At 40.1% G+C, this 25066-nt stretch overlaps 1 protein-coding gene across 13 annotated transcripts in view; it reads left to right on the forward strand.

Moving 5' to 3' along the window:
* Positions 1 to 25066, forward strand: part of LOC109955347 (protein tyrosine phosphatase receptor type M) — a 156961-nt gene that overhangs the window by 76146 nt on the left and 55749 nt on the right. For all 13 annotated transcript variants that reach the window (XR_002274253.1, XM_020591426.1, XM_020591425.1 and 10 more), the window contains exons 8-14: positions 2049 to 2357; positions 4005 to 4114; positions 9841 to 10042; positions 10625 to 10727; positions 20074 to 20347; positions 23362 to 23398; positions 23945 to 24019. Coding sequence is in view for 12 of the 13 variants with exons in the window: in XM_020591426.1 (XP_020447082.1) it covers positions 2049 to 2357; positions 4005 to 4114; positions 9841 to 10042; positions 10625 to 10727; positions 20074 to 20347; positions 23362 to 23398; positions 23945 to 24019 (1110 nt within the window). In the remaining variant the exon portion in view is untranslated. The remainder of the gene's footprint in view (positions 1 to 2048; positions 2358 to 4004; positions 4115 to 9840; positions 10043 to 10624; positions 10728 to 20073; positions 20348 to 23361; positions 23399 to 23944; positions 24020 to 25066) is intronic.

The raw sequence follows: 25066 nt of genomic DNA on the forward strand, positions 1-25066 counted from the left end.
CGCTTGCTAACACAGCGGAGCTGGTTTACAGTGCTTATTGTCTGTTAGCACCTCCGTTGAATATTTGACTTTACAGATAATCCCTTTGAAAGTAGTCTTACATACCAGTCTCCACCAAATATTAACATTTCTTCAAAATGTAACATTATTGGAGGTCAGTGCTGCTAGGAGACCCTTTATCTAAGATGACTCATAAATTTAAAGGAGTACTCCAACAAAGCATTTCAGAGAAAGTTTTCTAGAAGAATATTAGGCAGTTTTATTCAGGCTGTAACCTCGATCTAACCTCTCAGCCAGCCAAAAAATTGTGTATTTTTATCAGCTATTGTTTAAATTTTAGCAAAAGCTGGCATGCTGTACATGCTCAGTCAGTGAATTTGTTTCAGTCTGTATAGAGCTATGCTGGCTAATCCTTCTTGAACAGAAGTTATTTCTTAACTTTCGAAAAGATGTTGTTCTATGTCGCAGACATACTTGATCATTTGAAGCCCTTTCTGTATGCTGCATGTACTGTATGCTACACATTGATTTTCCTTTCCCCATCTGTCTGCAACAGCTCTTGCTCTGCTGCCTTCGGGCCCTTCTAATGCTATTTTATCTGCTCTATGAAAGCACGGGATAGATCACATCCGTTGTTTCCCCTTGTAAAATCTTAAAGTGTTCAGCCTTTCATTCAACTAGCAGGTACTGTTTTTACTCTCTCCCTTTCATTGTATTTCTTCTTGCATTATCAATCCTCACTTGTACAAAAATCTCTCATGTCATATGTCACAGCCTCATTCCCTGGAAACCATCCATTTGTCTTGTAGCTTTTCTGCAGCACTGCAAAGAACTTTGTCTCATATTCCTGTAAGCTATTTTGAAAAGATTCTCAATAAAGCTTGGACAATATATTTCAATAGGTATCCACTGGACACACAGTCAGAGCATAACAAAAAGAAACATTTAGGGGCATCAGTGTTGTCTGCAGATTCTTGCATGTTTGTCATCATGTCATGTCCACAGTCTGTAGAAATGAACAGCATGCTGGAGCTCCAGTCCGGTCTCCCCCCGATGCTCCTCCAGAATGTTAAACATGGCTGGCGCGGCTGCCTCTGGGTTGCTAGACTGTGTCTCCTGGGGAACAGAGAAATTGAGCCCTGGCTCTTCCTAATAGGTGGTAAAGTGTTAAATTCCAGAGAAATGGACTGCGAATTTAACCTGGAATGGAAATTGATCCCATTACCTTGTGCTCGGGCTGCTTTCCTCCCATAGGAAAGGAGAGGGAGAGCAAGAAGGGGAGAATAGATGGGGAAAGCAGAGAGAGGCGATGAGGAGAAAGAGAGCAAGAGTGGGAAATAGAAATGGGAGAGCCACAGAAAAAGAGATGGACAGAGAGGAAATAGAGAAAGTGAATGAATAAGAAAAGAGATGGAGAGAGTGGAGATGGATGGAAGGAGATAGAAAATTTAGAAAGTAGAAGAGAAAGGGCAACGAGACACAGAGTGTATGTGATTAGAGGTGATAGGATGGCAGTGGGGGTCATGTCCTGGCTGGATTGACAGGATGGCTGTCTCTGTATCAGTGTGGTGCTAATAGCTGACCGCCACTGGGTGAGATGGGAAAGAGGGAGGAAAAAGTTGAAGGAGCAGAGGAATGGCACGCTCTGAAGGGATGATACACCTGCTGCTGAGGGTTTCCACCAACAGACCTGTGGGGTCTTGATGTGTGCAGCTGCTGTGAATCTGAGCTAGCAATGGTGATGGAATGTAGCAATGCTCAGTGACAGGCTGTGTCTTTGAAATGTTAAAATATCTTCTAGAAATATGAACTTCAAACAGTTGAAGTATTGGTTATTGCCCGGGTCTTAAGTGTTTTGAAAATGTTGGTGGTAGTAGTAGTTTTTTTTTCTTACCCAAAAGGAACGCTGCTGTCTCTGTGCCCTCGCATAGACCTCAGTAATCTGCTTGATTTTATGGAGACTGTCTTGCACTACCTGCCATTTTGTATTGCCTAATTGATTATCTTGATGTATGCTCACACTCCTTTCTCTCTGTCCATCCCGCCAGAGCCCATGCACGGCCCACAAAGGCTGGAAGTAGTGGATATCCAATCCAAGCAAGTGACAGTGCGCTGGGAGCCTCTGGGCTACAATGTGACCCGCTGCCACAGCTACAACCTGACCGTCCAATACCGCTCCAGAGTGGCTGGCAAGGAGGAGACCCGGGAGGAGGTGTGTTATGACACCCAGAGCCGTGATCCTCAGCACACCATCCACAATTTGACCCCCTTTACCAACCTCAGTGTCAAGTTGGTGCTGCGCAACCCAGAGGGGGTCAAGGAGAGCACCGAACTGGAAGTTCAGACTGATGAAGATGGTAAGTGTGATCCAGGGTTGCTTCTTGCACAGCTCTGAGAAGTATGACACAAAGTATTAATGATCTGCTCTTATGGAGAGCAAATAAAGTCAAACTCAACCATCTAATCATGGGCAGAGCCGAGGGGTGACCAGGGGTGGCACTGGTCTGATTGCCCATTCCTTTTGCCACCTCTGCCAGTTTTATTCTTATTATATTTCTTAGAACTAGGGGTTTAATGTACTTTTTACATGTATTTCAAATGTGCCACCCCTCTCTGTGCCTCTGCCCCAACTTGGCCACCCTGTCCAAAATTTTCTGGATCTGCCCCTGCATCAAATGCAAGTAAACTAAAACTACTCTTCACTATTGAAAATCTAAAATTATGGAAAATTGTTTTCTGTCATAATGTTTACTTTATTTTAATCCCCTGCTATTTAGCATATTTAAGATACAATTAAATGCTTTATAACACATTATAACATGGTTGTAAGCATAAATATCCATTTTCAAAAATGTTTTATTAAAAAACATTTTTGAACAACGCTTAGTCCGCTTATAAGTGAAAGAGGTTTAAATAAAATGTAACCTAAAATTCAGTAGGACAATATGTAATTTGCTTGACAGTTTAGAAGAGAAATAAGCCTAAAATGCTCAACCTACAGCAGAAAAAGCTTATTATTAAAGCTGTAACATTTAGATTTTTAAGTGGATAATTCTCACCAGATCATAAACAGCTTATACTAAGGACAAGTTTGGGATTTTCCAATAATCTTTCAGGAGAGCACAAGAGTCACACAATAAACCCCTGTGTTGTATAATTGTTTCACCACCTTCAAAGATGAAACCTCTTTGGTATTGCCTCAGCAGACAGGAAATGAACTCTATAGAAGTCTGAAGAAACCCCAGCCGCCAAATAACAAACAGGCTCAGCTGACAAAAAGAGAGTCTTGTCATGTCTGGCTCAGATATCTCTGGCTGGAAACTTGAAAGTGGCAACTGTTTCTCACTATCTGACTGCTGTTTGTTTCTGTGGATCTGTGTGTTTAGGGTCCCATGGGGAAAAGTGTACACGCTGGGTGTAGCTGTAGATGCATTCTTGAAGATAAATCTTGAAAAAAACATCCACATCATTCTGTTTCACTGACAGAGTGAAAGCAATTCACATGAGGGGTTATAGGACCAGACCTCTCTAGCAGTATCTCACTACAAGTAAATATTACAGAAAGATTAAGATCCCCACTATTCCCATGGGGTTACTAGTTCACCTTTCTTTGCAGCACATTTTTGCCTGTGTGGCAAATGTTCAAAATTTTCTATAAAAATGTTTCATGCTGTGTTTTTAGTGACAGTGGCTTCAGATAATCTCACACATTCCTATTAATGTGTTTGACTTTGGCTCATGGTCATTTGTGCTCTGTATGTGTGTGAAAAGCTCTTTTATTGATTGTTTTATGCACATCAGCATGATGTGCTGGGCTAGGTAAATCAAAGCTAAGTAGAACTACTTTCATCCAACTTTTATTGGCAACATTTTAAACAGCAGATACAAAAAGTATCACTAAATATGTATCAAGGAAATCCTGCTGTATACACTTCTTTGTGAATTGGTTTCTCCCTTGACTCTGCCACCAGTTTTGAGAATATGTTTGTGATCATTTCTCCCAGTGCCAGGGGCTGTTCCTCTGGAGTCCGTTCAGGGTAGTGCTTATGAGGAGAAGATCATCCTGAAGTGGGGAGAACCAGAGCAGACATATGGGATCATCACTCAGTATGAGGTACACAAACACCTGGCTTAGCAAAATGTTACTAAAAATTGAGCACCCTTTAGAGACAAACACACTTGCTTCTAATATTAAGCTGTTTTTTTCTCCTCCACCTCTCAGTGGATTTTGTGATCATTAGTTTCTTTGACTTTTATTCCTCAGTTGTAAAGGACAGTAGTGTACACAGCTGCCAGAAAAATGTCACTTGGCTTTCTTAAGTAAAAGCATGGACAGCCTGTGCAATACAGGGGTATAGAATTTCATAACATCGGATTATCAGTTAATGCAGGTTTATTCTGGTATTCAACTAAAATACCATTTAAACCCTATTCTTTATGCACAACCTGGAGCTGGTCATATATTTTTCAGGCTTAACAAGTGTTAGAATTTTACTACAAGAATAAAATGGAGTAAATCTTCTAAAGTTCTTTCTGTGTAACCCTTCAACATAACATATAGCAGAATCATAAAGAGGCTTATTGCCAAGTAGGTTTTCACATACAACACTGTAGAAGGAATTTGTCCTGGTAATGTGGTGCAAACTGGTTAAAAAAGGTAAGTGCTACAAAAGAATAATAATAAATATATAAATTATTAATAAAAATGTCATAAATATCATCAGCATATCACAAAATAAAACATCTTTTTATTGTATTAATATAATACAATTGTATAAATAGTATTTATTGACTGGACTTGGACTCAGCTTGACAAGATAATAGATCAAACTGACCAAAAAGCAGAATCCAGCAGGTAGGAGTTAATCAGTTATGTCAGAGTCTGTGCAACATGCTGCTGCTATCGTTTTTGTCTTTGTTATAGCAGAGGTTTTGTTGTTGTTTTCCCCTTAATTTTTATCCAGACAAAAATATCTTGGATTGGCAAGATCTGGTACAATCAGTCATGGTTTCCTGAAAATGAATCCTAATAATCTTTTTGGACCCCTGACTTTTCAGCTTGCACCACCACAAGATTGGCATATGGTTTTAAGTGTCAGTAGCTATTGGATGGATTGGGACAAAATTGATACAAACATTCACGGTCATCTCAGGATGAATAGTGATAACTTTGATAATCCCCTAAATGTTCCTCCAGCACCATCATCAAGTCAAATGTTAACAGTGTCCAGTACTTAGTTTTATGACCAAATGCTAATGAGATTCCCATCAGCCTCAGCTGTGCCTGCATTTTGTGAGCACGGGCAGACAGAAGCATGCTAACATGCTCAACTAAAATGTTGAACATGGTAAACATCAGACCCGCTGAACATCATAATGTTAACATTGTCACTGTACTGTAAGTGTGTTAGCATGCTAACAGCATTTAGCGCAAAGGGCTGCTGTACCAGCAGTCACTAGCATGACTACCGACTCTTAGTCTTATTATATTATTATTCTACATTGATGGATTCTGGATATTTGCATCTCTGTGGCCATAATCATCACAGCTGGTCCCCTCATTACATTCTCAGTGTTAATTAGTGTTTCTGTACTCTGCATTTGATGTCGCAGGCCTGTGTTTTAAAGACATTAAAGTGCAATCATCTGGACTGTTTAAACCAGGCTTTAATTTGACCAGTCACATTAGCTCTAAATTATGTTTGTGGAACAGCTTAAGCCTGAATTAGTTTGTTTGTCAAGTCAGGGTTTTCACAATAAGTGCAGTTTGTTTAAGCCTCCTTTATGAAATACCACGTATGTTTCACCATTAATAGTTTTACTATAGGAAGGAATCAGGAGCAAGCTGCCATCATCTTTTATGCTTTGACACATGGGTGAGAAAATGCAATCTTAAAAACACACCTCAAACTCGTGTCACGATGCAGCCCCCACCAAGTGTTGACATAAGGCAGCACATAGCTCCTGCCAGCCTTGTCCAGGAGCCGCACCGAGTGTTGAATAATTGAAACGGTTTCACACCCATGCGATTTATGTACACATTGATCTTAACCAGCTTAAGGTGAAAGTAATCCCCCAGCCTTTCCCACAGATCAATTCTCCTCTGTTGATTCTCCCTGATGTTTGCTCATGCTTCTTTTGACTAGGTTAGCAATCACTGACAGGGCTGTTCCTCATTTAAGGAGAGCAGATTGAATAGTAAAAGAAAATGAAATCCGGCTTGCTTTATAAGTTGCTCTGTCCACTGCCATGCCATCAGGTGACTGAGGGGAGTGAAATGTGAGTTGTCTCAGTGGCGCAGTGATGTCTCAGTCAGTCCTAAAGCCAGAATCATAATACAGCTCTGTTTATTCAAGTGTGTTTAGTGCAGTTTTGTGTCTTGTCCACAGGTGTGTGGAGCTTAGAGATGCTGGCCCAGTGCAGGAAAACAGTGTCCATAAAGCAGAAGGTTTATCACACATTTAATCACTTTTATAGCAACATGTCTTAGTTGTTAATCTTTTTAAAATTTCATGGTACAAGTAAAATCATTCAGAGCAAATGGTTTGTGTTGCTGCTTGCCAGGTTCACTCTTATTCATGCTGAGGCAAGTGTGTTATATTCATATGTTGCAGCAATTGCTTCTCTCTGTGTCTGTGTATAAAGTCTTAACATAATAGTAATGTCTAGATAAAGTCAGCAATAAATCACTGACACCCTGGTATTTCTGGGCTTTGGTATAGCATAAAGGATCTTCATAGATTCACCTAGACTTGCAGCTTTTATTTTAGAGCAAGAAAGTGTATTAATATTCACATCACCCCATCTTATACAGGGTGACACAAGAGGAAAATCTCAACAAGCCAGCAATTTACTCCAGGTTCTCTCCCCTTCACACCTCTACAGTCTGACTCTGTGGTTTAAGAAAGTAATCTACGATTCTATATTCTGCCAGGATTCCCCAGAAGTTGCTTTGAATAAGTCAGGACCTTGCTTTGATTTGACATTATCAAAGAAGTCAAAGTGAAATACATCTGACAAGGGCTAATATCAAAGAGATTTCAGCTCCATTCCTTTATGACCAAGTTCTGTGAATGTTGTTTTATTTGCAGCATTGCAGACAAACATGAACCAGTGTCTTTTTAAAGGTATACAATGGAATTTTTCTTGTTTCTGTTTATTTAGCAGAATATACTAATTGTAAAGCAGTGTTTAGTGTGAGAACACTCCACTTGTCCCTAGGCTAAGTCATGTATGTTTCCTAATGCCTCAATCTGTGTGTTAAATGTTTGATTGTATTTACTAGGTTAATCACTTCCTCATTTCGTACGCTCTCTGATGTCATCAAGGATGTCATAGGGTTGATTGGTACCAGGAGCTACTTAATCAGCTGAGGTGGAGCAGCTGGTAGTATGGCAGTCTAAGTGTAGTGGTGTGCACGTGCCTGTAAGTTGCATTGAGTTATTTTGAGTTGAGTTTTCTTCAGTTATGTGAAGTTAAACCATTTAGTTTGTTTAGTGATTTTGTTTGGCATGTGTGCTTTGCTGGCACTTGTTTAAAATAAATGACTGATTTGAGAAAACCTGATGTCTTTTTCAAGTCTGTCTCCTCCATTCCTGGCCGCTCAGAGTCAACCTACCACACAATTATAAAAAATAAATTGCATTTTTACTAAATCAAACCTACTAGTGTTTATTTTCCTTCAAAGCCCCTGGTCCTGTAAAACCTGCAACCTTCTCAAATCACTTGAATTTAGATGAACATTTACTGTAAGTCTGCCTGCGAGGGTTAAAACTCATCTGCATGTGTTACACAGTTTAGACAGGTTTCTGTTCTACTCTCACTTTTTTTATGACAGGAAAGGAAAATACAGCATCTTTCATCATTCTTCATTACTTCAACATTAAATGTGCAGGAGATTATAAAGGCCTTAATATTTTATGCATGCATCAACATTTGACATTTACCTCCGTAAGATTGATAAGTAAAAACCAATATGATTTAAAATGCTTAATATATCAAGTCAAGTAATGGCTACAAGCTCAGATAAACTTGCTTGAATATTCTCTATTATTTTTCCCATCGCTTCCATTATAGTGGTAAAAACCTGTCCATGTGCCCAGTGTTGACACATCATTTTATATTCCTCTCTGAAATATGAGGGTATAGGATTTGGCATCGCAGGCTCATTTCACAGACAAAGACTAAATGAGAAGACCTCGAAGCATTTCAGAACTTGATGGACACGAATTATGCAGCACTCCAAGCTCCCTTTGTGCTCCTTAATTGGAATTATAATAGAGGTTTTCCTTTATGAGCAGAGGCATTTTCTTAAAGCGGGACTTTAAAGTTAGTCAAAATGGATATTAGCAAAAACACTCACCTTAATGCTTCCCTCCAGAGCTCCCTGTGTTTATTAATGGAGATGGAATACATTATGTGTATTTCCTCTCTCCTTGAAACTACAAGCTTGCATCAGCTTTGGTTGAAAAATATCTGCCTCTGCTTTTACAACCAGATATGACCCCTACTATGAGACAGCCCCTCTCCACAGCCCTTTTGAACCCAACTCATTTTGGAAATGCCAGCATAATGCCTTGTTGACATAAAGTCAGAAGCTCACACATAAAGTTAGAGCTTCTGTTCTAAGCTCAGGACTTTTAAAGATTGCTTTGTGGCATTTGCCATTACTGGACAGGGGATTTATAGACCACCACCCTGTTTCCTAGAAATTATGATTATATACTGTACCACAGATTTCTTTGCCAGTTACATTTTGAGGAAACGTAATCACCTCCAGGATTATGTTCGGTGAAAATGTTACTTGCAGGAAGATGATATGTTCTTGGAACGTTGTTGGGAGGTGACCGGGGAGGATGGGAGGTGTAGAAAGCACAGGACTTTGACACCAAACACCGGTACTTGTTCTCTGAGGCCTGCATGTTTAGACAATAAAAGCTCTTTGGTTAAGTTTGGGATAAGATAATCATTTCAGTTAACTGGAGATGACATAAACACATCATGCCTTATTACTTATCATTAGTTATGGTGTTTTATGTAACTGTGGACTTTTCCTGCCAAAGTCTTCTCTTCCTGTCTACAGCTCATCATGTGATGTAACGCATTCCCGCTATTGGTTTACGCATCTTAACGAGGAAAAGGGAGCGCTTGGTTTGATTTAAGGCATCTCCCTGTAATCCAAACACGGCAGAATCATTGTCACGAGATCTAAATCACACTCACAAAATGATTTATCATGCAGTCCTACTAGCTAGCTAGCGTTTCATTTTACTACTGACTTAAAACACTTACTTTTCATTGCTACTTCAAGTTGTCCATTCTTCACAAGCAGCCAGTATCGCACACACACACTCTTCTACCAGTCCCTGACTCTTTCAAGTCATGAACAACCACAGGCAGGGATCTGCCGAGGACCAACATGTAGTCTGTCATGTCCTGTCCAGGAATTTATGACTCTATAATTGACAGTGACCCAATCCTGTAGACTAAACCAGGTATTAGATGCTATGAGAGGTTATTGTTGTTACACATTTTGTAGGTTCAGTATCACATTAATTAACACAATCTCATCATTATGTGGATTGTAAATGTAATTCAAACAGCTTCTTGTTTCCTGCAAAACATCTTCCAAATTAGTAACCTTATTTTTAAGAGACATAGTACTAATATGTAACCTATGAGTGTGATACAAAACCACTACACAGTGACTACAGTAAATGCTTTAGCTTGCTGAGCCTCTTGGATGTCTGCAACATGAAATGTTTCCTTGTATGAATACAAATCCTAAAAATGCGGAGTACCAGAGGCCGTTATCAGAATATTAATTCCCTTTCGTCCTAGATCTCCTACAAGGCCGTGAGCTCTTTTGACCCCGAGCTGGACCTCTCCAACCAGAGTGGGAAGGTAGTGAAGCTCGGCAATGAGACCACCCACATGTTCACAGGCCTCTACCCAGGCTCTACATACTCCTTCACCCTGCGAGCTAGCACAGCCAAGGGTTATGGTCCCCCTGTCATCACCCAGTTCACCACAAAGATATCAGGTCAGCAGGGTCAACAGCATGGCCAGTTAGTGCATGGGTGGTGGTGAACAAGTAGTGTACCGCTTACTGCCGCTGGAGTTCTTTCTGTCCAAATGGGTGAATTGCAAATGTGCTTACAGTGTAATTCTGCCAAAGTTAGATGCTTTTAGTTTTTATCAGTGCACCAGTTAGAAGTTTTGGTAAATTAATTTCATTGCTGTGTGGTCTGGCTATTTCATTAAACTTAGAATTGCTTGATTGGTCAGGCAAATTATGCTTTCTGCAGTTTTCTGCAGGTTTTATTTTGAAGTATGTGCACTACTTTGATGGCCTTTTTTTCAGCCACATACTGTGAATACTTTTGTGACAGGAGCAAATATTTCACTCCACTGTTATTGCTCTACTTAATGATTAAATTATGATGCTATAAAGGCAAAAGACAGTAAGTGCTCGGCGTAAAAGTGAGAAAACTGGCTCAATTTTTTTTTCTATTTATTGCAGAGCTGAAAGACTTTTTATATAAGAAAAATAATAAAACTTGATGTTGACCAAATCTGAACTGAGTTAATTTTACTATGTCTCTCTTTTTGGGTTTCTCCTTAGCTCCCTCCATGCCAGCTTACGACCAGGAGACCTCTCTGAACCAAACGGATAGCACAGTCACTGTACTGCTTAAACCTGCCCAGAGCAGAGGTGCACCTGTGAGGTATGGTTATATAAAGACACATGTATACTGTACACACACCTCACAGCAAAGACAATAAAACATCAGGAATCATCTGGAACCAAATAGCTTATGTTAATCAGTGAAGGAAAGTTGCCAGGGAATTCAGTACCTTACTGAACTTATCTCGTTTTCTGGGCTTTATTTGTTTGTGGATTTTGATCGTCTGTAAAAGAAGTACAGCTTTTGAAGATGTGAACAACCAAGGCTATCTTCAGGATCTCTTGGCTCTATATGTGTTTATGTACTCGAGTCCCCACACTGAACCAGGGGAGTGAAAACCCTCTCGCACTTGTTGCAGTTTATTATTAGGAAAGCATTTCAGCTGTTCTGTTGAATCTGTTGGCCACAGCTCATCATTTTGATTTATCCAAAGCCACTGAGAGCTGCTGGCAGGGATTTCACAGCCTTGATCATCTTTTTGTTTGTCAATATTATTTTTTGAGCTATACCATTAAGGTAATGCAACTATGAGCAGCCTTATTCAGGTTTCTTCCTTAAGTACATACTGTATTAATTTACTTTAGTTGTATTGCATCTCAGGTATTAGTATGATGCGTGTGTATGGTTTTAATTTAGAAATACACTTATTTGCTTTTTTGAAGTAGTCTAGATGAAAAGATTGATCCCACACTCATATCCTCCCATTAAATATGAAGCCACAACTGAGAAACAATTAGCTTCGCTTAGCATAATGACTGGAAGCAGGGGAAACATAAAAACCTCCTGTCACAAGGTATAACATGTTAAACAGTTATTTTGGGGCCGTGGTAGATGGATGCAGCGTCCCATTTAAAGGACAGTTATGAGTTTGGTATTCATCTTCTCGTCTCTCTGCAAACAAGTAAATAACTATAATTGATAAAATGTCAAACTACTTAAATTGCTGTTTTTGTTTGGGTGGCACGGAGTAAAACTCATTTCACAAGCAGTCTATAGCTAAAGCTCCACTTGCTTAGCCTGGGTGCAGTAATCTGGCAGTGGGAAGCCAGTGAGGGATCATGTTTTGCGACTGCTGCTGGTTGGTTTGGGAATTTTCTGGGATTTATGGGGGACGTTTATATTTTTGCTTGTGTAACACCTTTGTAGAGTAGCTCCTTGGTTGCAGATAAAAAGAAGAACCTGTCAACTTAATGTATATTATTCCAATATTGTAGAAAGGTCTGTTTTATGAGTTGTGTTTTCACCAGTTTATGTTCTTGACCTGTGGCAGCTTGTGCTTTTAGCCAGCGGGACCCCGAGAGAGTGGGTTAACTTCTCCGTAGGAGGAGTGATAAAAAACACTTGTGCTTTCTGTAAAACTCAATTTTACACAATCAACTCATCTGAGTCCTTTAAAGATTGCAGCCTGGAGATCTTTAGTCAGGCTTGTCACCTCAAGTTTTCCATATGTACAGCTGCCTAGATTAATGCCACATTACCGATCGGAGAGGCCTGAGCAAGAAAGACAGAGTGATTGGTTTTTAATCTCCTCGCGGGTACAATTCAGAAGGCCTTACTCACGCTGCCATTCCTTCAGTGGGCTAATTGCAAAGCCCTAATCATAATTAACTGAGTGTCACGAATCTGAGCTGCCATGAGCTACTGTAGCATGCTGGACTCCTCTTTTGTTTACTGTGCAGTTTTATTGTGTTTGGAGAAGTGTTGATTCAGCTCTATGATCATTTTGGAGGCTGCAGTTTGTGCTGCTGTTCAGCTGTACTTCATTATACAGAAAGCTGTTTCTGTTATTTAGCCTAGCCTCAGGGTTGACAAAGTAATAGACGACATGTCAGGGATAATGCAATCTAATTCAACAGCACCGCAAACTCGGTTTCCCAAGCGGTACCTCTCTTAAACAATTCAACAAACCCTGAACACTATCACCTTCATGAGGGTAAAATTTATTGCAGGATTGTTGTGTTAGACTGCATTAGGTTTGTGTACCTAATAAACTGCCAACTGAGTATAGGTTTAATGAGTCTCTCAAGATAATCCATTTAAAAAATCCATCACCATGCATCAGTGGAATTCAATACATGGCACAGCTATACCTCACAACTAATTAATCCTTTGATCACAGCAGAGCCTCTCCACATCTGAACTTTGGAGATTGTCAGGTACACATTTCTTTTGACACCTCCTGACTTTTCAAAAGTCTCGCATGACACAAAGGCCGGTGTGCTGCCTTCACTTGTGCCCTCAAAGTCTGAAAAAATATGAATTACAAAGGAGGAAAGTGGAAGAGGGCAGCAAATAAGAGAGATTATGATTCAGGCCCAAGATGAGATGCTCAAGTGATACACATTTTGCTTTGCACATTTATGGTGACTAAAAAGTAGCTTTCATTCAGAGGAGTTCGAGTTGGTTCGTCTGCTGTTGGCTAGTAATGATAAAAGTGGTCACCTGTAACATCTCTAATTTGTTCTGGTTTAGGATGTTGGGATGCAAGATGAAGCAATGTTCACAGTTAAGGCACACATAAAGAATTGTTTTTCAAAATGTCCCATGACCTGGAGAATATAAAAAGACCCTGGAGAAAGTCCTTTGGAACATAGCTGAAACAGTCAGTCTGTTGAAGACTTGCATTTTATCAACAGAGGACTTAAATTTCACACCATAGTTAAAGTTCTGTGCCGCTGCTCATGTTGCAAGAGTAGCCGTCACTTTTCTAGAGTGGTGGGTAGCTCATTTTGAAATTGAACACTTTATGAGATCAGGTTTTAAAACCCCTGTGAAATAAGGATTTGACAAGGGAGAGAACACTGATGCGCAGCGCTACAGAGCAGAGCAGCCTGTAGCCTGATTTGATAATGCAATCTTGCACAGTGATTGGGTTTGGGAAGTAATAGAGCACCAGACACTTCAGTTTCAAACAGCAGATGTTTTGCTGTAATACAGGAAGGGGAGCACACTGGAAGATCACACGATAGCGCAAGCTCATAAAAAGGCAAGACATAACAGACGACAAATGTCCGTTTCACTTCAATATCCTGCAGTTTTGCTGAAGTCAAATCACATTTTAGATGGATCTAGGCAGATGATGCCACCGCTGAGGGAGGCAGTCATTTTATCATATTTGTGTAATTGCTAATCGGTATAACATTTCCAACTTGGATTTGACTTCTAATCTCTGTGGACAACGCATGTAGCCGGGAACAGTTTTTACCAGAGGGGATGCTGTTCCTTTAAGAGGATTAGTGAATTGTCTGTCAGTCATGTCGTGTTAAACTAATGTTTGCAATGGCCCCTCGTCAGGGCCAGAATACGCCTCTTCACTCCGTAGCATCAACATAAATGTTTACATGCTTCTGCAGAAATAAATGATTTGAGATGCTTTCTTTATCATTCATACCACAAAAATCAGCCCTTCTCTTTTTTCCAGCCATAACCTTTGCCTTGAGCAAGCTCACAACCAGAGAAAGCTGTAAAATGCAGTGATTTCCGGCACGTAAGTAACATATTGAGGAAGATGGGTTCCAGTGTAGGTTCTACCTTGTAGCATCAGATTATCTGAGCTCAACCATGGCCTGAAATCAGTTAAATGATTTTATGCTGTTCTAAAATAAGCACCAACTTGCTTTGATCACGACATAGCAAATGCTAATAGCTGTACCCAAACGTGACACAACTCAATGCTTTTTACAATTTATTGGCAAATGTAATCTAGTGCACCTTTTAAATTGTTTGCTTTTATAGGCTTTTGGACACCAGGGAAATATAAAGAGTAAGGAGACAGAGGTATGCAGGAAGGACGCTGGGTCAGGGGAAGTGTGTTACCTAGAACCACTCTTAAATCAGACATACAGGCATATAGAGCCAACCGATTAGTATTAGAGAGGCAGACAGTGATTGAAATGCTCCCCATGCACCTTCCTTCATCTGCTCAAACAGCCCGGAGTTCTCTCCCTATCAGCCCACATGAAAAATAAATCTAAGTTTCAGGTCACAATCCAGTCGATTCCGAGTCAATCCGCCATAATTGGTTAGCGTCACATGGCAGCAGAGCTGAAATCTATCGGGCAGCAAGGCTGGAGGAGGCCTAATTGGTGTCAGCTCAGGTTGCAGTGCTACTGCAGGAATACAGGTCTGTCCTGCTGGCATACTCTACTATACACAATCTTTAAGGTACTTGTACTTTGAGTACACCTATCTTATGCTACCTAATATGCCTACTTTAGTACATTTCAGAAGTAAATGTACTTTTCATTCACTACTGTGCATCTGTTTAACGGCTATTGTTAATAGATTCTTTGAGATTAAGATTTGTCACATGTGTGATCATTTTAGTTCCACTTGACCAACTACAACATCAAATGCTGCTTCCATAATGTTGCATCAGTGATAATGATCCAGTACTTGTAGTTTTGATAGCTTTGTGTTGCTAATACGTTTGTACATTAAGTAACAGAGTAAGGCTCTTACTTGTAATGGAGTGTTTTCACGTTGAATTGGTGCTCAGTACTTCATTCATCAAGGAACTGTCATCATTAATATGAATACAAGTAACTTGCAGTTCTCAGGTTTAAACAAATGTAATGAAACAATTGATACAAGGGATTTTGTTGACTCTTGCGGTCAAGTCATTGTTGTTCATCTGTTTGTTTTTCATTGCTCATTCATGTCATACTGAATCAAGAATATGACTAAATGTTTCTGCTCTTTTACAGTGACTTGTACTGTAAATTATGAACTCAGCATGAGGTGACAAGGTGTCAGCTGCTCAAAGCTACATTAAAATGACAGTAGTAGTTAGAGTAAAAATATCATGGCATTTTCAAAACACCAACATGAAAATCACGAGCAGTTTTACACTTTATAAGCAGGAGGTGAAAACAGTATATTTTTCAAACACTGACGAAGGGTGTTTCTTTAATATTTCATAGGCATACAGCAACCTCCTGCTAGAAAATTCTACCAGTAAATCGGGTATTATCATCTCAGTCACTTACAAAAATGAACAAAACATTTTCATTAAATTTCAAATTTATTGTGAGCCAGTTTTCAGTTTCTTGCTGCATTGAATATTCTGTGGAAGTGAAACAGTGGTTTAGATTTTGACATTACAAGAGTTCTTACCCTTGGAGCCTCATAGCCTTTGGCACTTGGTATTTTGCCTGAGGAAAAGAAACCAGTGCTATTCATACTGTGTGTATCATTAAGTCATGGCAGTCACATCATCATATCATAAGGAGCCACCCGGGGAGCCTGCGCCTGTTTCTCTTTCACAATCTGCAGATTGATTTGGAATATAAAGTACCAATATGGGCAAGCTACTATATGAGTGAGTGTACATTGCTAGAGCAAAGCAAAAACAATATTATTGTTAGTCATACTGTGTTTTATTGTGACCGTAATTTATGCTAGATCCAACAGATTTCTAAGCTCTAAAATAAAAAATACAGCTATTGTCTGTCTATGTTATATCCTAAAACAATAGTTATTGTTAATCTGTCAAACCTGATGAGTACTATCACATGAATGACACTATATACAATTTTTAAAATTGTATCACCCCATCATAGCTCACATCAGATCCACATAATTTTGGCTGAGGCCTCTGCACAGCCTCATCACTCATTTCTCAGGTGCTCTAAAGCTACTTAAGTGACTCCCATGTATCGTCTCCACCTGCCCTTTGACCTCTGCTCTTATTAGGGAAGAGCAATTAAAGGCTGATGTCTGCTGCAGACTCCCATCAGGATTAAATATTTCATCACCTTCCAACCTGGCACTAAATAGGAGAGCTCTGAGGAATTGGGCCACACCCACCATGAGAAAAGGGGGATTGCTTAATGACACTGCAAGTGCCTTATGATAAAATATAGGGTTAAAGAGCACATGCTGTACACACAAGGGGACACTTAATCATCCAGTACCAACTGCAGGCAACTATTGATCATCTGCAGTGCTGTTTGTGCTTTGGCCATACAACTTAACATTACAGCCACTACAGTGCACATTTTTTGCCACAGATATTTTTTTCTGCCTCTTGTTCTAATAACGTGGGCTAGGGGAAATGTTCAGGGTCATCCAAATTCTACATCCTGCCCAGCTTTACCCACTGTCATTTTCTATGGCATTACACAATTATATGGATGACTAGGAAGATACAGTAGTATGACTGCTTCACAATGAGAACTGAGATTACAATTGTAACCTTAAAGGTGCACTGTGTGAGATTTAGTGACATCTAGCGGTGAGGTTGCAGATTGCAACATTCAGCAAAGCTCATATATCATGTTAAATAGCCCTGACAGCTGTTTCACAGCGATTACTGTAAATGTAGGACAAACTTCGCACTTGGAAAAACAGTGTGGTTGCCTTGCCCAAGTGAAAGCTAATGGCGCCTCACTTGACCGCAGAGGGTTACTCAGCACTGGCCATGTTCTAGCTAAGGCTAACAAACAAAAACTAGTATTTAGGTTAACTGTCCTTGTTAGACTAAATTACCTGTCCAACAGAAAGCAGGCAACATCTGCGTCATCCTGGAAACATTTGTCCCACATCAAGGATTTCCATCTGCGAAAGGCCACACAGTCCTCATCTTCTGCCATCACCTGTCCCTTTTTCTTTATGTCTTTACTTCTTTGATGACAGGGACTCGTGCCATCTTCCCTTTTCTTGTGTTAAAGTAGAACTATTATCCTCTATTTCTTCAAAATGTTGTACTTAAACTCGTGACAATGCTTTTTGTTGTTTCTAACATTACTTCTTCTTTGTGTTTGGCTCAACATGGCCATGATTGGAGACCCACTCATATGTAGATATAAAAGGCTCATTCTAAGCTAAAGAAAACACAACAGTTTTTATTTTCTGGTGATTACACATTAATAATCGTGCATACTATAGCCCGTTTCTGCTAACAAATCCTTTCAGATCTTACACACTGTTTGTTTATATCATTTTTTGCTAGATTGTACTATTCATCTTCAGTACCTTTGGGGGTGCATTGCTGCCACTATCTGTCAATAAGAAGAGTAGTGTTTAATGTGAATAATATTGGCTGCATGATCTTCTTACATGTGCATGATACAACCAAAACTTGGGCCCATTCTACCAAACATTCCCCCACAGGGCTAAAAAAGGTTTAAACCTCCAAAGAGTACTTTTAAATTAACATTCTGTTCAACAATGTGGACAGATTTATTCACTCATTGATTTATTTCTAAACATATGGTTCAGTTGTGAAAAAGTACTACAATCAGAAATCTGCTTTACAAAAAAATGTGCAGTAACGCTACATCGTGGCATTCACTCATTCATACACTCATTCTATCTTTTGTGATAATAACCTGTTGTTTGTATGACTCCAATGGAAAAAGAACACTAGTCCCCAATCATGGTTGGTCATTTTCTGTGGCAGCTGTAAACAGACTCTTTGTCACTCAGAGACTCAATAGATTTAACAGGTGGATGCGAGATGCATACTAACATGAGCGTCTATAAGACAGTCAGTCTCCCCCTCAAGCTAAGTGGCCGGCTCAGAGACAATGTCATCTCTGTCAGAGGCACAGAGGGCTGCAGTTTTGATCTAGATTCACACAAGGCTTGGGTGGAGAGGAAATGGAAAGAGCCGTTAACCTTTTCAGTCGTTAAATAATGAAAAAGCAAATAACATCAGACCTTGTCCATGGTCACTGCTCATTTCTTTGCCACTATATTTTTGTGTTTACCTTATTAATTTGGAAAGTGAGTTTTAATTTAGTTATTTATTTATGAAAAATAAGATGTTTGACTAGATTTGTTGAAATTTACTTTGAGTATGCCTCATCTTTTGCTAAATGTGCTTTAATGTATTTTACTTAAAAATAACATGTTTTTATACAGTTATTTTATCAACAGTCTTGTGATATTATTTTACCCACTCAGTCTCTCAGTAACTGCTTGACACTTTGTAGCACTGAATAAGCTAATCAGTTGTAGCTTGTTCTAGTTTGCAGCTTGTTGCAAAGTTGTATAGGCCAAAAAAATAAAAATAACAAAACGATTTCAGAATGTTGTGCTTTTCCAGGAAGTCAGAGTAAATATTAATCTTAGTTTCTGTTGACAGTAAATGCAAAGAGCTAGACATCTTTTTTGCAACAGAGAATGTGAAGGTACAGCATGCCGTATTGAATGCTAGAATGGGGGTGCCATTTTGGGAGATTCTGCGTGCTGTATTTACCTGGATGCATTCTTGTTTTGTTTGGCTAAAACGTTGCTTATATCATTTACATCCCATTTTATTGACTGTGGTAAGTAAAGATGGCAAATTTAGCTGACTGGATAGCATTTAGGAAGGCCTGTGTATATAAGGTCCCACAATTCACACTGCATGTCAGGACCAAAACTCATGAGTCATGAAGTTCAAGGAGCTCTCTATAGACCTCTGCAATATAATTGCGGTGAGGCATAGATCAGGGCAAGGGTATAAAAGAATTTCTAAAGCTCTGGGTGTTCCTAGGAGGCCAGTGGCCTCAATAATTGTGAAATGGAGAACATTAGGAAACACCAGGACTCTTCCAAGAGCTGGCCATCAAACTGAGTCAGGGAAGTGAGCAAGAACCCAGTGGTCACACTAACAGAGGACTTCAGAAGTCCTCTCTAGAGATGGGAGGAAAAAAGGGATAATCATTTCAGTAGCATTCATCAATAAGGCCTTTATGGTAGAGTGAATAGACTGAAGCCACTTTTGCCAAATGGCATTTAAAGGACTCAAAGCATGAGGAAACGATTCTCTGGTTGGATGGAGACAAATTTCCTTGAAGGAAACCTGCACACCTGAGACTGGGGCAGTGGTTCACCTTTCAGCACAACAGTGACCTGAAGCATACAGCCAATACAACACTGGCGTGGCTTCAGGACGAGTCTCTGACTTGTCCTTGAGAGGCCCAGTGAAAGCCCAGGGTTAAACCCCACAGAACAGAAAGAGCTTGAGAGGATCTGCCAGGAAGAATGAGATAAACTGCCCAAATCTAGGTGTGCAAAGCTTATGGAGCCTTACCCAAGAAGACACGAAGCTCTAACTGCTGCCAAACACACTGAAGCAATTTCATATCACAGTGGTGACTGAATGGGGTGTGAACAGTGCATCATAGATGTATAGCAATGATCAAAACATTTTACGAGCAAACCTCAAATAGTGGGATCACAAAGGTAACTACCCAATACATCAATTTCTTTTATCTGAATAGAGAATAATTTCCAGAGCTTTGGTTTACTCTGAAATGTGGAGCTTTGCAACATGCATGTCTCATTTATAAAGAGGTGATTTTTACACTTTAATGTCAACTGGCAAAATACAAGCTACAAGTGCCTGTTTGGCCCATGTGAGTGTATTAATTCTTTTTGCATCCCGCATTTGCAGTGCATACCAGGTGGTGGTGGAGGAGGAGCGTCCACGCAGAGCACGCGGCACAGCAGAAATCCTGCGCTGCTACCCAGTTCCCATTCATTTCCAGAACGCCACGCTCCTAAACTCCCAATACTATTTTACTGCTCAGTTCCCTGCTGCCGGCATCCACTCACCACAGCCCTTCACTGTGGGAGACAACAAGACTTACAATGGCTATTGGAACGCCCCTTTGCTGCCCCAGAAGAGCTACAGCATCTACTACCAGGCTGTAAGCACGGCCAACGGGGTGGGTGTTCTCTCAAGCTTTTATTTGTATAATTTTAGCTGCGCTGAAGTTTTCTCATGGCTCCAAATGAGAACAGTTTAAAACAGTCTGCACTTGTATTACGACTAAGAATATTTACCAAATGTTGTACTTGAGTACAATTTTGAGGTATTGTATTTTAGTACTTCTATTTTACAGTATGTTACTTTATACGTGTACTCTGCTAAATTTCATAGGGAAACTTTGTACTTTATTGTACTAACATGGTCAGAAAATTGTAGCGGAGTAACTACATTCATAGCACTTCACATACTTCATTTTATAAGATATGTTCTACAATATCATTACTCATTAAACTAGCCAACAGTTTATAAAGTAATTAAAATTAGCTCCATCTTCACCAGCTACAGTGTTGAAATGGTTCTTACTGTATACATGAATGCATCAGAAATAATAATCTAGTGATACAGTATAATATACATTCATTTGTACACTTGTACAATCTAATGCAATCCAATAAACAAAAGTGCTGCCAAAATCTATCACACCATCAGCAACTGTGACCTCAAGGCTAAAACATACTGTATCATTTAATTAACACCTCTGTGACAGTGCCAACAAAATCTGAACATTAAATGCGTTTTAAAATTAGATTTTTTTGGGCAAAACATTTATAATGAATTGCCTTTGATTGCATAGGTGTATCAAACCAAGAGATATTGAGTTTGTAATAATATAACACTGAAAGAGGCTGTTTGCCATAATGACTACTTTTTTTTACTTAAGTTATATTTTGAATGCAGGACTTTACTATTACTGGGTTGATTTTACAGTACAATATGTTTTTAGTTAAATCGCTACTTTTACTTGGGTAAAGGATTCACCAAGGATTAACCACTGGTTATAACCAAAGAATATGAACAAATAGCCAAAACAAACCCTGTTAGTCCACCTTCTTCTACATTACATGATGTTTGTTACACGCCAGCATGACAGTTTATTGTTTAACAGCCTGTGCTGTGCTAATAAGCATTCAGAGTGCACTGGTTCAACTCAGCAACCAGATAATTAGATTAGCATAGTTGAGAGAATGGATAATTTGTGCACTTAATTTAATAAACTACCTGCACTGAAAATGAGAAAAAAGCACCTTGAAGTTGAATGTAAGTTGTGAAAGCAATTTTTTTGACTTTCTAGTCTTCTCTAACAAATTGCCTTGTCAAAAAAAATGATCTCCTTTTGCTGATATGTTGGGTTGAGTGAGAGTGGAAGGCTAACTGACAGATTTATTGATTAGGGCACTGAAGTGGCTGAGTACAGAGCTCCCTGACTCTACACAGTAACCTCTCACATAGCACACATTCACGCAGCAGCACAGTTGCACATGACCTCTGATAGATGTCGCAGTACTCTGGTGGGGTTTACCAACACTGTCTGCACTCGTAATAGGCTGCAGCAGGGTCAAGTTTGGAATGCAGAGCTCTGTGCAGTGACATGTTCTGTCCCTCAGTTACTGTGGCCCTGCTCTCCTGCCTTTTCCAGTGGAGATTTATGCCAAATGCCAGACAAGTCTTTGGTCAACGGCATTTAAGAGATGCAGTCATCCCAGCGGCAGTTAAGTGTGGGAGGCGGGAGACAGCAACAGGGTTACCGATCGTACAGGTCGCAGCCTCTGTGGCACTTGGCAGGGCCCTTCCTCCATGGAACCACATTGAGCCACACTCAGTGGCAACTTCAAGAGCCCCATTGATTGTGGTCATGAATGACAATCACTATAAACAGCCTCCTTGAGAAACACCAGCACGTCTTTAAGGAGACACTACAAGTAACACATGAGACAGGGCAGAATCCAATTAGCAAGTTTGGTCTTCAGAGTTTAGACTTGGTGGTCTGAAACTTTCCTGGGCTGCGTGGGTAGGGGTGGGTTGGAAGATTGTGGGAGTATAAATTGGTCAGTAGTGCTCTCCCTTGAACAAACAAAATGAAAGGGTCTCTTATTGATACAGCATAAAGCTCTGTCTCCATGCTGGAGACATTTTTGACATTCTAATATTCCGTGTTTTGATTTGCAGTGGCCAGATGCACTCTCTTTTATTAAGCCATCATTGTCAATGGATAGTACTGTGAGCTCTAATTAATGTCTAATGACATTGGACTGATTTGCTTGGGCCTCCTAAACAAAATAAGCACTTAGGGAAGGTGCGTACCATCCATACCTAGATTTTTTTTTGTCCTCTATTAAAAAAAAAAATCTAATATGACTTCTTGTAATGGTGCCTTTAACCAAAGGACTGTCTGACAACTTAAAAGCTGCGGTAATGGGGATGCATATGCATCCGGGATCATGTGAATGTTTGTGTTTGTTCTCTTTCTCTCTTCTCTTCATTATGCCACTCATGGTCTCTAAATACAGTCTCTCTTATGTGTGCTCATTGCTCATTGGACAGCTTGGCTAGGTCAAACACAGGAACACAGCACTCATGTCTTTTGTGTTGCATTACTCATTGCCTATCTGTTCCTGTCTGTGTCCTTTTTCCTGTTCACCAGACCATTGTTGACAACAAACTTCTCTGCCAACAGTGAGAGCAGTGTTTTTGTGTGTTGTTGAAGGCTGTTGTCAGAGCTGAGTCTCCATTACATATTCAGAAAGGCTCCCTGACATGTCATTTTGGAGCCCTGCATGCTGGATTGGTGTCGCTTGTCACAGGGCTCTGGTTTCTCCACAGTGGCTGACCACCTTGAGCCGCAGGCTGCCAACAGATCATTGTTGGCTGACAAATCGGCAGCTCAGCACCAGTAATCTGTACTGTGGGCCCTCTCGCCTAACCGCATTTTGTGTCACAGTCACTGAGTTCAGCAGATGATTGGGGACAGTATGGAACTGGCCGAGCTGTTTTGTTATATCCATGCGGTCTTAGATAGGTGTTGCTGCCACCGTAAGTGTGTATTTGTGCATATGTGTCATAATAATCACTGATCCTCTTCATTTTCTTCCTTCCTCTTCCCCTTTGCTATCAATTTATCTGTTTGTACAGGAGACCAAAATCGACTGTGTTCGAGTAGCCACCAAAGGTAGGACCAGATCAGATTGTATGAATGAGGATGTTTTCTTGACATCACTTGCATTTGATTTCTGAGAACTAACTAATTTAACATGTTTTTAAAATGGTCTTCACATGAATTTGGTTAATGGATTGCTGTTTTTCCATGACTGGGAGGCATCTTGTGTGCCAAGTGAGATGTGTAGGTACTTAGCTATGCTGCCTCTATGTCCTGATCAACACATTAAGGGTGATGAATTCTAAGCACCATTGATCCAGGAGAATTGATGAGGCCAGAGGGAGCCTTAGCCGCGCTCTGCTCTGGACCAAGACAGGTTCTGTCACACGTGTGCTGTGTTAAGCTCACAACGACATGAACGTGTGTGAAACGACTGGCAGTGCTAACATGGTAAAACATATAGTGGAATACTTTCTAATGCTGTAATGGGTGTCTTTCTTTGCCCTGATGTTGCATGATGATGAGAACTGTTGTTATGGCAGTTTTCAGCTTCAGTGTGGCCTCTCTCTCTGTCTCTCTCTACTGCATGCCATCCTGGATTCCACTGACTATACTCAGCCGCCATACTTGTGACTCAGCTCACAACCCCTTACATCCGCATCGCCCCGGCGGCCGGTGACAGCCAGCTAACAGGTCAGACCTGTAGCTTTCTGTACATTACAGATATTCTGTCTATAGCTTGGAATTGCCCACTTGTTAAATATGACTAATGATTCCCTCAACAGGAAAACAGACAACTGGAATATTGCATGTGTGTGGTTTTTACTGTCTCGCTGCTGCTACTGTAGACATTGTGATTAAATCAGGCTGGCAGACATTGTCTGCTACCTTCATCTTCTCAGCATTACAGGACATGAAAGACCTGTTTGAGGTGCAATCTTCATTTGATGTGTCAATGCTGGAAACTTCTGACAGGAGTTAATCTTCTTTCATGAATATTTCTCATTATTTCTGGCAGATTAAGTGTTGTTTGCTGCATTTGTGACAACTGTAAACATGCAAAAGGATGCTGAAGTTCTCAGTGTCAAGATTTGGAGAATTTTCTAAAGTATATTGTATAACTGGTAAAATTCTTCTCAGTTTCCAAGTTCTGTTAAGCTAGAGCTGAGGAATATTGACTTGTCTCAGCAAATATACAGCACTCAGAGCTCTGATAGAGATTTGTCACTGACAGCATTTCTGTAAGATGAGTCTGTAACAGTATACTGAAATAAAATCAGCTCCATAAGTCCTGACGTGATTGTTAATATGTCACCCGTCTTGAAATCCTCCACCTCTTTGCCATAAAAACTTAAATCTAATGAAGGCCTGGCTGTTGATAACAACACATCAGAGTGAGAACAATGTGTCACAACCAGGCTGGAATGGATATTTACCTTTTTGATAGGGAGAGAAAATGGCAATGCTGAGGAGAGAAGGAAGCTCGCTCTAACAGATTTGTCTGACATAACAATTTATCATTCTAAATTTACCTCTGGTGACAAGAAATGATGGTGTTGTTCAGGTGGACAGTTGTGATTCCAGCAACGTTGCCTTCCTCACAGCTCTGCTTATCACTTCCCCGGGAGCAGATGTTATTAAAACAAACTGCTTTTTCCCTCTCACACTCTGTGTGTGCTGTTGTTGGCTATCTCCTGCCCAGCTTATATTTAATGTTGTTTTTTTTTTTTGGCTACATTT

This window comes from Monopterus albus, unplaced genomic scaffold, assembly GCF_001952655.1.
Source record: "Monopterus albus unplaced genomic scaffold, M_albus_1.0 scaffold14.1, whole genome shotgun sequence".
NCBI lineage: Eukaryota > Metazoa > Chordata > Actinopteri > Synbranchiformes > Synbranchidae > Monopterus > Monopterus albus.